The sequence below is a fragment of the Octopus sinensis genome, linkage group LG6 (genome assembly GCF_006345805.1).
Source record: "Octopus sinensis linkage group LG6, ASM634580v1, whole genome shotgun sequence".
NCBI lineage: Eukaryota > Metazoa > Mollusca > Cephalopoda > Octopoda > Octopodidae > Octopus > Octopus sinensis.
This window is the reverse complement of record NC_043002.1, coordinates 21,830,400-21,846,088: the sequence shown is the minus strand read 5'-3', so window position 1 is coordinate 21,846,088 and position 15,689 is coordinate 21,830,400. Positions and strand designations below refer to the sequence as shown.

Sequence of the window (15,689 nt, the reverse complement as noted above, 5' to 3'; positions counted from 1 at the left end):
CTACATTTATCATCAAAAGGATACAACAAACTAATTTTACAGTTGCACCAATAGTTATTTTAATAACTGTCAGCCCCATCTGTGGTTATAGATGGCATATCGATGCCCTGGTTACTAAGTGTGGAGTTGTTTACATGAAAACCTGGTACATTGTTGCAAAGTGTAGCCTGTAGTTTAGTACAGCCACTACTTGCAATAATGTTGTCGTTACTAGAAAAGCAAATACAATTAGTACTCTGGTGACTGAAGACCTTCCACTGTTCACCTCTTTTGAGAGTTAAGACTATAGTTTATTGCTGCTGGGGAAATATTTTGAAATCAAATTTTGAAAGTGAATGACAATGTGAGAGTTCATGTTGAAAGTGGAGGGCTGAACCAGATGACATTTCAGCTAAGGTTAAAAGATCGATAAAATAAGCATCAGACAAGTACTGCAGTTCATATAATTGGCAATTGACTGCAGTCTCCATACTTGTGTCAGCGTTGGAAAAGATTTTCTTCTTCTGATCATCATCATCATCATTATTATTATTAAATATAAGGCGACGAGCTGGCAGAATCGTTAGCACGCCGGGCGAAATGTTTTGCGGTATTTCGTCTGTCGCTACGTTCTGAGTTCAAATTCCGCCGAGGTCAACTTTGCCTTTCATCCTTTCGGGGTTGATTAAATAAGTACCAGTTACGCGCTGGGGTCGATATAATCGACTTAAATCCGTTTGTCCCCTCTGTGTATAGCCCCTTGTGGGCAGTAAAGAAATAGGTATTTCGTCTGCCGTTACGTTCTGAGTTCAAATTCCGCCAGGACAACTTTGCCTTTCATCCTTTCGGGGTCATTCAAATAAGTACCAGTTACGCACTGGGTTCGATATAATCGACTTAATCTGTTTGTCTGTCCTCTCTGTGTTTAGCCCCTTGTGGGTAATAAAGAAATAGGTATTTTGTCTGTCTTTATGTTCTGAGTTCAAATTCCGCGTAGGTCAACTTCCCCTTTCGGGGTCAATAAATTAAATACCAGTTGCGTACTGAGGTCGATCTAATCGACTGGTTCCCTCCCCCAAAATTTCGGGCCTTGTGCCTAGAGTAGAAAAGAATCATTAGCACGCCGGAAGAAATGCTTAGCAGTATTTCGTCCGCCACTACGTTCTGAGTTCAAATTCCGCCGAGGTCGACTTTGCCTTTCACCCTGTCGCGGTCGATAAATTAGTACTAGTTGTGTACTGGGGTCGATGTGATCGACTGTCCCCCTTCCCCAAAATTTCAGGCCTTGTGCCTATAGCAGAAAGGATTATTATTATTAAAGGCAGCGAGCTGACAGAAACGTGAGGATGCCAGGCAAAATGCTTAGCAGCATTTCGTCTGTCTGCACATTCTGGGTTCAAATTCCGCCGAGGTCGACTTTGCCTTTCATCTTTCAAGGGTCGATAAATTAAGTACCAGTTGCACACTGGGGTTGATGCAATCAACTAGCACCCACCCCCAAAATTCCTGGCCGTGTGCCAAAATTTGAAACCATCATTATCATTATAATTATTATTATTTTTATTATTATTATTATTAAAGAACATTGTGTAGGACACATAGTAGAGACAGACTAAAATGCTTTGCTGTAAATAGTTATACTTTTACTCACTAAGTTCAAATCCTAGTAATGCTCACTCCTCAGAAGGGAGAGGGTCAATATGATATAACATTGGTCAAACATTTAGATACTGGCTGGACAGTGAGGTTAAGCAAATCACTTTTCAATCACGTTGTTCTATGTTTGATCCCACAGCAGCACAACACTGGACGTGTGGTTTCTACCTCAGCTTCAGGTTGACCAAAGCCTTGTGAGTGAAAAATCATGTGGCCAGCCAGGCTATCAGATGCTGTTACATAGCGCTGGTCACAGTGCACCTTGCATCATTTTTACCCTTCGAGAGACACCACCTAGATGAGCAGGCCCATGATCGAGAGAGGGATTGAAACAAAATGAAATGAAGGGTCTTGCTCGAGAACACAACATGCTACTCAGTCTGAGAATCAAATCCACCATCTAGCAATTGCGAGTGCAAGAGGTTAACCACTAGGCCATATGCCTTCACGTGAGTAAAATCTACTAGATGGACACAGCACAGGCAAGTTTGTTAACACTATAACATGGCCCTAGTGTGTCACTATAATGACATAACAGTACCCAGTAATGAATCCATGTACTGATAAAAGTGCTGTGACATGATACAGATACAATAGTTATTACTGTAACATAACACAGGTTGCTGTTGTGACATGAAACTGGTCAGGAATTTTGGGGGTGAGTGCTAGTTGATTACATCAACCTCAGTGTGCAAATGGTACTTAATTTATCAACCCTTGAAAGATGAAACTGTTGTGACATGAAACTGGTCAGGAATTTTGGGGGTGAGTGCTAGTTGATTACATCAACCTCAGTGTGCAAATGGTACTTAATTTATCGACCCTTGAAAGATGAAAGGCAAAGTCGACCTCGGTGGAATCCTTTCTGCTATAGGCACAAGGCCTGAAATTACTATTACTTATTGTTGTGATATGACCTAGGTCAAATGATAGTCTAGGATGAAACCTATGAATTCTTTAACATTAAGAGGTCCATGAACTGAAAAAGGAAGTATAAACAAAATATTTTCTAATTCAAGAACAACAAAAAAAATGGACAGATAACCACAAGGAATACCAGTTAAATGCTGATAGGGTGACTTAAACATACAGAATAACTGGCATGTTGGGTGAATAGGTTACAGCACCAAAACATTTTCAGTTGAAGCAATCCAGTCAAACCCATCATATCTTTTTGTTCAAACATAATGCACCCCAGATTATCCAATATATTTTATTTTAAAATATAGTAAGGTGTAATCCGAGGGAGATGTAACTGTTATTTCTTAGGGGTGAAGCAACTACCCCTCATTGGTTAACATCATCCAGGTCTTCGGTAAAGGTCTACTTGTTCAAGAGAACTCTCTAAAGCTAATCACTATAACCTGAAAAGCCAATTTAGAAACAACCAAACCCATTAAGGGGATCTTCTTAAATTGATACTCAATCAGCTTCATCTAGCTACGAAACCATTTTCAATATCACACCTCTTATGTGCACGCCCACATTACTCTGTAAAGAGCATAGGACCAGTTTCCGGTTTCTCTGGCATATATATTTCTCCATGGACAGGTCACCAGTCTGTTGCAGGATTGCTTTTACCAGCTCAGTGGACTGGAGCAATGTGAAATGTAGTGCTTTTTGCTCAAGAATACATATCACCCAGTCCAGGAATCGAAACCACAGTCTTACTTTCATGAATTCAACACCTTAACCACAAAGCTATGTACATCATATTTTAAATTCTAAATCACAGGAAAGTATGCTTCACTAAATTCCTCTCAGTAAATTCTTCATTTTTCTTGAAATGATGAGGACCAGAAGTTTTAATTTCTTATAAAACCTAGAATAACAATATGCCACCAAAATAAGGACAGACTCATAACCAAAGATGGAAATCTAAGCTGACACCATTTCTGAATTACAACCCATCACCACTAAAGTCTCCATAATGTAAAGTGAATGAGTAATCAAGGACCAACCAATGGTGTGGTGTTGGGTAGGTGTCTGGTGCAGAATATTTGATAAAAATAAAAATACACTCGTGTAAGAGCCAGCAAGCAGGATAGCCCCTATGCTAGGAATGGAAAGAATTACCCTGCATCAGGTTGGAATTTCGTCTGCCTTTAAATTTTACACCATTGATAGATGAACCCACAATAATAAAATCTCCTGTTGTTGAAACCACCTGTTGACGAAGCCACCCATGGGCAAAACCATACACTGATGAAAACACCAGCTGATGAATCCATTTACTGATGAAATCACTCACTGATGAAGACACTCAGTAATGAAACCACTGATAGATGAAACAGGAGTGTGACTTCATCAGTGAATGTTTCATCATTGATTAGTTTCATCAGTGGGTAGTCTATGATCAAAGGTTTCTCCAATGAAACCCAAAATATCCAATGTGTCCTTTAATAAAGCAGAAGAGTGTGATCTGAGTGTGATTTATGCTAGGTCTCTGGTTTGAGGGTAACTTTATCCCTTCCTTCAACTAGTCTTGGAGATCTAGAAAAAGAAATGAGAGACGGGGAGGAAGAGAGTTACTGGTCAACCTGCTGCTATGGAAGAAGGTACCAGACAACAGTGTCCATCCAGAGGGACCGAATCCCAGACTATATGATTCCAAAGCAAACTTCTTAACCACATAGCCATGTTGGTGACTGCATAATACAATCTGATGTACAATATTCCTGAAAATAAAAGCAAAAAGGCTGGACGGTCATGGATGGAATTTGTTTGATCAGGGCCAGCAACAACAACAAACAACAACAAGGAATAAACAACAAAGTTTTAGACAAAAAATGTGAAAATAAAAAAAGACAAAGCAAAGAAAAAAAGTTCTTTTGATTACACATATATGTTGCTTTTGTTGTTGTTTTTATTACTTAGTTAATTGTTAATTAAGTTTATTTTTTTGTAATTGTTGTGTTTGATTCTGTTTGATGTCTTAGGTTTTAACAGAGAACTTGCCTTTTTTGGTAGTGGTGGTGGTTGGGGTGGGAGATCTTTTTAATTTATTGATTGGATGGTCAGATTGGCAGGAGGGGGGAGGGGGCATACGTGGGCAGAGGAGGAGGGTGGTGCTGGTGGTAGCAGGGAATGGAGAGAATAATTAGGAAAGGGGATGAGAGAAAAGGTAGGAGAGAGAGAGAGAGAGAGAAAAAGAGAGAGACAGAGACAGTCAGATTGAAAGAAAGGCAAAGAAAACGTAAGAGAGAGAGAGAGAGAGAGAGAAGAGAGAGAGAAGGGAATCATAAGAAAGGAAAAGAGATAAAGATGTGTGAGAGAGGAAGAGAGAAAGACAAAGACAGAGAGAGAGAGAGAAGAATAAGCTTTTGCTCTCCATTCCCCACTACAACCATCACCGATCCGAATTTTTACGTCTTGTCAATTATTATTATTATTATTATTATTATTATTTGTTCCTTCATTCATTAATTTGTTTATCATTCTGCCAAATTTGCATTGCTTTGGATGTGGAGGCAGCTGTTGAGGTCAGTGGGTGGGTCGGTGGGATTGTAGTAGTAGTAGTAGTAGTAGTGGTAGGAAGAGGAAGAGGAGAAGGTGGAGGTAGAGAGGATCTTGTATATAATGTATTTAGTTAATCCATGTGTGGTGATAGTGTGTGTTGCAGTGGTGGTAGCGGTAGTGGTGGTAGTCGGTATTTTTTTTTTGATTGATCTTTTTCTTTCTTCTTCTTCTTCATCATCATCATCATCATTATCACGGTTGTTGTTAAAAAGAATTATTATTAATATTTTTTATCATTATCATTATCATTATTATTATTATTATTATTAACATCGTTATTATTATTTTTGTTATCATCATCCTCATCGTCAATTTGTATCGTTAGTCTGTTCCATGTCTTCCAGAAAGAAGGAAAAATAATTGGTAGGAGGAAGAGGAGGAGGAGGAGCAGAAGGAAGAGGAAGGATTCTGATGTTAAGGCAGCTACATCTCCTCTCCACCCAGTTTTCTTGAAGGTACCCAGGAACAGCATCCTTTGGAAAAGAACAGTGGTACTGTCGGTGTTGCTGTTGAGGTCATCGGTGGTGTTGGTAGTAGTACTAGTAGTGATGGTATGGCATTGTCATCGGTGGTAGTGTTAGGTGTTGTTGATGGTGTTGGTAGTAGTACTGGTAGTAGTGGTATGGCATTGTCGTCGGTGGTAGTGTTAGGTATTGTTGATGTTGGTGATGGTGTTGGTAGTAGTACTGGTAGTGGTGGTATGGCATTGTTGTCGGTGGTAGTGTCAGGTATTGTTGATGTTGGTGGTGGTGTTGGTAGTAGTACTGGTAGTGGTGGTATGGCATTTTCGTCGGTGGTAGTGTTAGGTGTTGTTGATGTTGGTAGTAGTACTGGTAGTGGTGGTATGGCATTGTCGTCGGTGGTAGTGTTAGGTGTTGTTGATGTTGGTGATGGCGTTGGTAGTAGTACTGGTAGTGGTGGTATGGCATTGTCTTCGGTGGTAGTGTTAGGTGTTGTTGATGTTGGTGGTGGTGTTGGTAGCAGTACTGTTAGTGGTGGTATGGCATTGTCGTCGGTGGTAGTGTTAGGTATTGTTGATGTTGGTGATGGTGTTGGTAGTAGTACTTTTAGTGGTGGTATTATTATTGCAGGTGGTGATGGTGTTGTTGATGCTGCCTGTGATGTTGGTGGTGTTCTTGCAGTTACAAGTGACATTAGCATTGTTTGATGTTGTTGTTGTTTTGGTGGCATTGATGGTCAAGGCAGCATTGCATGTTATTGTTGTTGATGCTGGTGTTGTTGATGCTGGTATGAGATGTCTTTAGGGATGGTGCTATAGGAGGGAGGATCTGACAATCCTGGGTGTTGTCGTTGTTGTTGTTTATATGCAGGCAGCACAGGCAACAGTGGTCATTAATGATGGTGGTGATGGTGGTGGTGATGGTGCTAATGGTGAGGCTAGGGGTGGTGCTTGCGGTGGTGGTGGTAGTAGTACTGGTTGGGTCAGAAGTGAAAGGGGTGGTCATATGCACTACCTACCCGCCTTCTACTCTAGGGGTTCAGGGTGGCATGATGGTGGTGGAAGGATATCTGCTAGAAAACCGGATGACATCAGTGAACGACAGTGAAGTAGGCTGGGGAGTGGTGGGGTAGGGGGGAGCATGGATCGGAGTGGATCGGATCGAATGGGATGAAGGGTGGACACAAGACCGAGGACACGATGAAGAGGAAGGAAGGAATGGCGATGATGAAGAGGAGGAGTGGACGGAGGGGAAGAATTAGGTAAGGCAGAGCATCTGACGTGGTGATGGTTGGTGGTGCTGGTGATGGTGGTGGCTGTGAGGGCAGGTGAGGAACAAAGCTGTGGTGGGGTCGCAGTGCAAACGGAAAGTGCCCTCCTAAAAAAAGGGTCCGTAGATAAGTGTACATGAGTGACAGTAAGAGATAGAAGAGAGGAAGGAGGGGTTAAAAAGAACTTTTGCCTGTGTTTTTTACTCCTTACATCTGCTGCCACTGTCAGTGGTGATGGTGGTGGTAGTAGTAGAAGTAGTAGTAGTGGTGGTGGTGGTGGTGCATGTAGTTATAGTAGGGGATAGAAGCAGTGGTGGTGGCAGAAGGTGCAGTGAAATGGTAGAGGCAGTGGTGGTGGTGTAGAAGCAATTGTGCAGGTAGAGGTTGCAGAAGAAGCAGTAGTAGTAGTAGTAGCAGCAGCAGTGGTGGTAGTGGTAGTTATGCAGTGTTTACGGTGATTGGTCTTCTTTTGTTTTTGTGTGCTTTTTGTCCCCCTTTCAAATAATTGCTGGTTGTGTTATTGTTGTTGTCCTTCTTCTTCACTAGCTTGCCTTCCTTCCATCTTTCCCTTCTTTCTGAGCCTCCTCCTCCAACCCCCTATCTCCTCCTCCATCATTGCCTTAATTTTCATTGATGTTGCTGTTGTTGTTGTTGTTATTGGTTCCTTAACAGATTGTTCTCTTTTCTTCCTTTCTTTTTCTCATGCTCTTTTTTTCCTTCCTTTTTTTTCATCAACCTTCTACAGATGACTCAATCTAGAAAAAATAAAAATAAAAGTAAAAAAAAACAAACAAATAACCACATATAAATTTACTGTACAACAACAGCAACATCACATTAACATCCCACACATAAACACACACACGCACACACACACACACACACACACACACACACACACACACACACACACACACACACACACACACACACACACACATAAAACCCCACACAAGTACACCACCCAAAGATCATCATGTACCTGATCCTTGAATAACATTAATCATTATAATACTAACCCCCGCTGAGACAGCCCTTGCTTCTATGACAACAAAACCTTTTAATTTTAAAATGTTTATATTTATGCTAAAGTTACTATGAAGTGGTTGGCATTTGGAAGGGCATTCATCTGTAAAAACCATGCCATAACAGACACTGTAGCCTGGTGTAGTCTTCTACCTAGCTGGCTCCTGTCAAACTGTCCAACCCATGCCAGCATAGAAGGCGGACGTTAAATGATGATGGTCATCATATTAAGAATCATTAGTTATATTCCAAATACAAATTAAATAATTGTTTCTAATTAAGGAACAAGGCTGGCAGTTTTGATGGGAGGGGCCGATCAATTACATCAACCCCTACCAGTAATTGAGTTGTGCTTTATTTTATCAAACCTTGAAAAATATGGAAGGCAGAGTTGATCCTAGCACAATTTGAACTTAAGATGTAAAGAGTTGGAACATATACTGGAAAGTATTTTTGCTGATATTCATTTGATAAAATAACTGTTTCAAGTAAAATAACAAAATATCGTTTCTCCTATAGGTACAAGGCCTGAAATTTTAGGGGAAGATTACATTGACCTCAGGGTTCAACTGGGACTTATTTTAATGATTCCAAAAGGATGAAGGGCAAAGCTGACCTTAGCATGGTCTGAACTCAGAACGTAATGATGAATAAAATGCTGCTAAGCATTTACAATTCTGCCAGCTTGCTGCCTTATAATAACAGGAAGCTTTTCTACTATCACAGAGTCAGAAATTTGGTGGGACGGAGGTAGTCAATTTACATTGACCTCGGTCTTAATTGGGACTTATTTCAACAACCTCAAAAGGATGAAAGGCAAAACTGATCTCAGCAGAATTCGAACTCTGAATGTAAAAATAGATGAAATGCTCCTAAGTATTTTGCCTGGTGTGCTAACAATTCTGCCAGGTCAAAACCTAGTAAAATAACTAAATAATGATGGAGAGGAGCTTACAATGTGAAAAGGGAAAGTTTAATTTAATCATTATTTAATGTCTGCCTTCCATGCTGGCGTACTTTATATATTTCAGGCACAAGGGCCCAACATCAGAAGTGAATGGCCTCTGTGCCTGACATATTCTTTTCTTTTTCCTTTATTTGTTTCAGTCACTTGACTGCAGCCATACTGGAGCACTGCCTTTTAGTCAAGCAAATCGACCCCAGGACTTATTCTTTGTAAGCCTAGTACTTATTCTATCAGTCTCTTTTGCTGAACTGCTAAGTTACGGGGACATAAACACAACAGCATCGGTTGTCAAGCGATGTTGGGGGGACAAACACAAACACACAAAGCTACTTACCACACAACCACTCCTGCACCTATATATTAGGTTGAGGAAAAAACTTGTGCGCTGTGTTGTGGTGCACCTGAGCACTGTATACAATAATTTCATTATTATTATTATTATATTAAAATAATGCCTTTCCATATATTTTTAGGGTGTTTTTGTTCATTCAGTCAATTATTTTAAAACAGCACACAAACTTTTGCCTCAACCTAGTATAAGGGTTACTAAATTTTCCCTTGTAAGAAGCACTGTTTTCATTATTTGCTATTCTACTTGTGTATCATGATTAAAACTACAGCACTCTACTGTTGGTTCCAAATTCTGGTACAAGGCCAGCAATTTTAGGGGAAAGAAGTTAGTCGATTACATCACCTCCAATACTCAACTGGTACCAAGTGAAATGGACCCAGAAAGGACAACAGGCAAAGTCGACCTCAGTGACATTTGAACTCAGGATGTAAAGAACCAGACAAAATGTTGCCGAGCATTTTGTCTGGCATGGCAACAATTCTGCCAGCATGGTACCTCGTAGTAAACTAAATAATGAAAATATTAATGATTTTTAACAAAATCTATAAAAATTCTTGATTATTTTAAAATTAATTAAAACACTTGGCCACAATATTTCATTTGGAATATATTTATGAAAGCATTAACACAGTTCATTTTGCTGCAAGCACTCAGACCAGACACCTCGGCTCCAAATACTGCCAGCTCATACAAATATTCTCTACAGATATTCATATTGGACCTTCAGTTGTAATAATCCTATCAACATGGGATGGGCTGCAGACCTAATGGGATACAGCTCCTTCCCTGCCCCCAATCTTCCTCTGACTTAGGAACTAGAAAGGATGCACAAAGACAGACATGCAAACACTTGACAAAACTATCAGGAATTATTAAAAGCACTTCTTGAACTTGACATCACTCAAAGAAGACAGAGAGGATGCAAGCCAGCTGAGTGGTTATGAAGTTTGTGCCACAACCATTGTGGTCAAGGGTTCAATACCTATTTCTTTATTACCCACAAGGGGCTAAACATAGAGGGGACAAACAAGGACAGACAAAGGTATTAAGTCGATTATATCAACTCCAGTATGCAACTGGTACTTAATTTATCGACCCCGAAAGGTTGAAAGGCAAAGTCGACCTCGGAGGAATTTGAACTCAGAACGTAACAGCAGACGAGATACCGCTAAGCATTTCACCCGGCGTGCTAACGATTCTGCCAGCTCGTTGAGGGTTCAATACCACTGTATGGTATCTTGGGCAAGTATTTTTACCGTAATTTGGGTCAACCCTTTGTGAGTGAAACTGGGTTGATGGAAACCATTTGGAAGCCTGTCAAATGGACTGTACTACTAATTTAATACTTTACAGATTGTGCTGTGCTATGCAGATTTGGCTTGGGAACTACTTGGCTGAGTATTCCAAGTGTCTGTAGAATACTCAGATGTGTACATGTTAATTTAACAAGACAGATGTCCAGTTGATTGAATAACTGAATATTCACCATAGAAATCAACAGAGGACCCATAAGAAAAGAAAAATGCCAAAAGCGGAACAACACACCGACACTAAGAACATTCACAGATATCACAACCATAATGATAATGATTAGAAACAGAACCACACACACACACACACACACATACTCTGTCAGTTACAATGACAAGTCTTCCATTTGATCTGATCGATGGAACAGCCTGATTGTGAAATTAATGTGCAAGTGGCTGAGCACTCCACAGACAAATGTACCTTTAACATATTTCTCAGGGAGATTCAACATAACACAGAATGTGGCCAAAGCTGGCCCTTTCAAATACAGGTACAATTAATTTTTGCCAGCTGAGTGAGTGGACTGGAGCAATGTAAAATAAAGTGTCTTGCTCAAGGACACGATGCACTGCCAGGTATTGAACTCATGACCTTATAATTGTGAGCCAAATACCCTAACCACTAATCCATATGCATTCACACACACAGGAGCATAGAGCTAGTTTCCTGGTTTCTCTGGTATATATATTCATTCTCCCTGCTGGACAAGAGGCCGATCCATCGCAGAGTTACTTACTTTTGCCAGCTGAGTGGACTGGAGCAACATGAACTGAAGTGTTTTACTCAAGAATACAACATATCGCCCCGTTCAGGAATAGAAATCACAATCTTACAATCATGAATGCAACATCCTAACCACTAAGCCATGTGCCAACACACACACACACACACCTTATTTCTGTTGATATATTAGCACCACTTGTCAACTATGGGATCAATTGATTGGAAAAAAACCCATCAAAAGACCAAGTGATGTAGAAGCATGTTCATATCTATGATTAAATACACAAAAACACAAACATACCCAGATACAACAACACATACTCACAGATATTGATCAAAGTACATACAGAGTAAGGGTGGTAGAGGTAACTCAGTTATATCTCTGATCTCATTGATTCATTCCATTACTAGAGCTTTTGCTATTTTTCTTTGATTTTTTTTTTGATTTTTGTTTTTAATTTTACTGAAGGCCCAAACTCCACCATCAGTTCTGATACCATCCAAAGCATCCAGTGGTATGACAGGAAGCTGGCAGAGCTCCAACGAGCCATGCCAACAGTTGGCCACACATCCAGCCTGTTAAATGGTCGATTTTTCTCTTTATTTGTTCATTGATTCACTTATGTATTTTTTCTGTATTTATATACATTTGCCTATTATATATATATATATATATGTTGTTATCATTGTGTATTATGCATTTATATGTTTATTAATTCATATATTTCTTTATGTAACATTCTACAAAGAATTATGGATTTATTTAGATGCTAATCTCCCGTTGCCTGAGTCTGTGACCCACTTCCCATTCCTAGCTGGAACCATTAAAAAAAAAAGCAACAGAACAAAAAAAAAATTATACCCCAGCATCCCAACTGACTATTTCCTCTTACTTCCTAATCAGCTAACATCACAATCCTCATGTTTATGTACCAACCAGGGTGCTATTTACACAAAATCATTCAATTTGAGTTGCTCAAAGCTAAACTGAAACTATTGTAATTTCCTGTAAGAACCTTTTGTGAAGTTATGTTTCCAAACACCTAATTTAATGACAAAATTAATTATTTTACTAAATATCTTTAAATTCTTAATAATTGTGTAAGAATTACTTGAAAGCCATAAGATGTTTATTTGGTTTGTGCAAGAGTTTTGATTTGAACTTGTGTGTTAAAACATACTCCATTGTACCTTGGGAGGGTCATTATGCAAATAATACATGTACTGCTTCTGTTTCACTTCTTTATTATTTGTTTAATAGTTAACTATTTAGCCAATTAACTAACTTAACTGATTAATTGTTCAGTCAATCAATCAGCTAGATGTGTCAAAGTCCTTTTGTTGTCATTAATGATTCATCAGTGACATGCCCTCTCATTCCAGCTCTGGGAAGATGGCACCCCCCCCCCCACCACCACCGAGGTACAAGTCATAGCCTGTGTATTACATTAGAAAAATGTCCAAAAAGGATTAAATGTTACTCTGCATTTAGAAATCTTAGTAACCAGCACAGCACTCAATATGTGAATTAAGGTCAAGGACAGCAACTAGTAGCAGAAATTTGCTCTTAGTAGACTTGGTCCAGAGGCTTTGAGGTTTCCTGACCAACCTGAAGTCTCCATTCTGTAACCTAAAGATATATTTTGTGCTTTCATATAATATTTTTGGCTCTATCTCTCCAGGATACACAATGTCCTTCAAATTAAGTATTTGTCGAGTGAGATTCTTTGAAACTGCCCATGCAATAAATTAAAAAACGCTTTCCATGCTGGCATGGGTTGGACGGTTTGACTGAAGTTTGGGAAGCCAGCAGCTGCACCAGGCTCCAATATCATCTGACAATGTTTCTACAGCTGGATGCCCTTCCTAATGCCAACCACTCCGAGAGTGTAATGGGTGCTTTTTACGCCAGGTAGGCCTGGCATTGATCACATTCGGATAGTGCATTTTACATGCCACCAGCATGGGAGCCAGTCAGGGGGCACTGGCATCGGCCACATTCGGATGATGCTTTTTATGTGCCACCAGCACAGGAGCCAGTCAGGCGGCCCTGGCATCGGCCATGTTCAAATAGTGTTTTTTATGTGCCACCAGCATAGGAGCCAGTCAGGGGGCACTGGCATTGACCACATTTGGATGATGCATTTTACCCGAAGGTATATGAAGGAGGATAAAATATTTAATGGTATTGCATTCATCTTTATGTTCTGAGTCCAAATTCTGTTGCAGGCACTGGGGTTGATGTGACTGACTAGCTCCGTTTCCCTAAAATTTCAGACCTTGTACCTATAGTAGAAAAGGTCATATACATATATATATATATATATATATATAAGGGTGTTCAAAAAGTCTCTCCACAGTAAGTATTTAATGGTTTCTGAGCAATTCTTGTACACTGGTCATTTACTTGCTCCCCAGAAAAAAAAGTCTGGGGATGTTAAATCAGGTGATCTTGGTGGCCAAAGTCCCTTTGAAATAATGTGTTGACAGAGAACCTCTTGAAATAGCGCCATGGTGATGTGCAGGATAAAAAAAATTCACTGCAGAAAGACTTTTTGAACACTGTATATATATATATATATATATATATTGCAATAAAGAATCCTACAGAGTTCAACTTTACTGTCGATCCTTTCAGGCTGTTAAAATAAAGAGCCACTCAAGTACTAGGGTCAATAGTGGTGATTAACCCCATCCCAACCAAACTTGCTGGCCTTGTGCTAAATTTTGAAACAAATGTTATTGTTACTATTATTATTAAGCTATAAACTGGCAAAGTTATTGCCACACCAGACAATATACTTGGTGGAATTTCTTCCAACTCTTTCCATTCACAGACAATGATTAATTGGGAATGCTTGATCATTATCAGTAAAGAGATCAAACACAGATATTTAGAGGTGGGGTTAGGTATCTTATTTTTGAATCCACCACTTCTGAAGCTTTCTTGTGGTAGAGGACTGCATTACTAAAGTCCCTTTTAAAGGTAGGTTAGAGATTCTTCTATTGATATTATTAATTAGGTTTTAAGATTCAGTGGATGCAAAGCACAAATCCATATAAATATACCGATTCATTCTTTAATACATTAGTTCATTAGGTTTGCTATTAGGGTTGTATTTATATGTTGTTGAACGTATCATCTAAGAAGTTTATGATACACAAGTTTGTGATAATAGTTCTTTTAGTTATTTTTAGGGCAAAATTATTGAATTTGGTAATATGGTTTTTCTTTCTAAATGTATCTCCTTTGGTAGGCTGGGATACAGCCAATCCATATTCTCTGAATGGTCATATAACTATTGCAGCAAATTTCTTATTGATTGCAGTAGGATACAAATCAACAGTATCGCATATCTTTACATTGCCAAATGATCATACACAAACTTCAAACGAACATGAGGACTCTGATACTTTAAGTAAGCAAAAATTTTAAGTATAACTAACAAGAGTGTTATACTCAAAAACCTTAGTAAATCTGCAGAGTATTGAATGAGAGATCAGAAATTTTCACCAAATGTCATTACTTCAACAATTACCTGCTGAAATACTGGAAGATTACACAACCATGTAATTGAATGGATCAATACTTAACTATTTACTAGGCAGATTCACATTCTCTTTGTTTCCTTTCCTCATGTTCAATAGGCACTTCTGATATTACTATACTTTATAACAATATACTTCTTAATTTTTACTCTTCAACTTCCCACATTCATTCTCTTTTAAATTTCCACTTTTCTTTAGATATATTATCCAAGTCCCACATTTTCTAACTACCCAAGCAATACTTAAATGTAATGAGTTATATCCCCTATAAATTTTCAATCCAGAATGCAACACTGGAAACTTTGCTTAATAAGAGACCTTATGTATATTGAACATTTTAAGAACAGGTATTACTTTTCATCTGATGATCGTTTAGCATAATCTGAACATAAAACTTTGAATTTGAATTTTGTATTATCTATAATAGACTGTATCATTACATATCTATTTATGAATTTATGCATTTATGTATACACATGTATGAACTTGTGTGTAAGTATGCATACAACCATGAATATTGGCATAAGATATCAGCACTAGCTGATAAATTGGTGTTATATGAACAAAATTTCTAAAGATAATTGTGCTGTGCTATTAACTATTGTACATATTTTAATTATTATTGCATATACTATAATTATTATCATAAAATATATTTTAGATGTTATCTTATTACTTTTCAATATTATAATCATTACGGTATTATATTGTAATTACTGCTATATAATGTTATAGTTATAATTATAACACAGTATAATGATATACAATAATTATAACATATGATCATATATAACATTATGATTATTGTTGGATATATTCTAAATAGTTTTGTACAATATGTTACAGTTATTGGCATAATGTTATGATTGTTATTGC

General features: G+C 38.5%; 2 protein-coding genes across 7 annotated transcripts in view; both read right to left on the bottom strand.

The window, feature by feature from the left end:
* Window positions 1-4,464: 4,464 nt before the first annotated feature.
* Window positions 4,465-6,379, bottom strand: LOC118763841 (integumentary mucin A.1-like). Its single transcript, XM_036503707.1, has 2 exons — window positions 5,731-6,379; window positions 4,465-5,692 (listed from the first exon to the last, which is right to left on the bottom strand). The coding sequence occupies exons 1-2, from the start codon at window positions 6,343-6,345 to the stop codon at window positions 5,375-5,377; spliced, it is 933 nt and encodes a 310-aa protein (XP_036359600.1). The 5' UTR covers window positions 6,346-6,379; the 3' UTR covers window positions 4,465-5,374.
* The window catches only part of LOC115212791 (serine/threonine-protein kinase MRCK gamma), a 428,828-nt gene continuing 417,622 nt past the window's right edge, over window positions 4,484-15,689 (bottom strand). For 4 of the 6 annotated variants that reach the window (XM_029781487.2, XM_029781485.2, XM_036503704.1 and 1 more), the window contains one exon: window positions 7,617-7,640. Coding sequence is in view for 1 of the 6 variants with exons in the window: in XM_036503706.1 (XP_036359599.1) it covers window positions 7,625-7,640 (16 nt within the window). In the remaining 5 variants the exon portion in view is untranslated. Of the gene's footprint in view, window positions 7,641-15,689 lie in introns of all 6 variants that reach the window. The other 2 variants (XM_036503706.1, XM_036503705.1) reach the window with 2 other exon arrangements.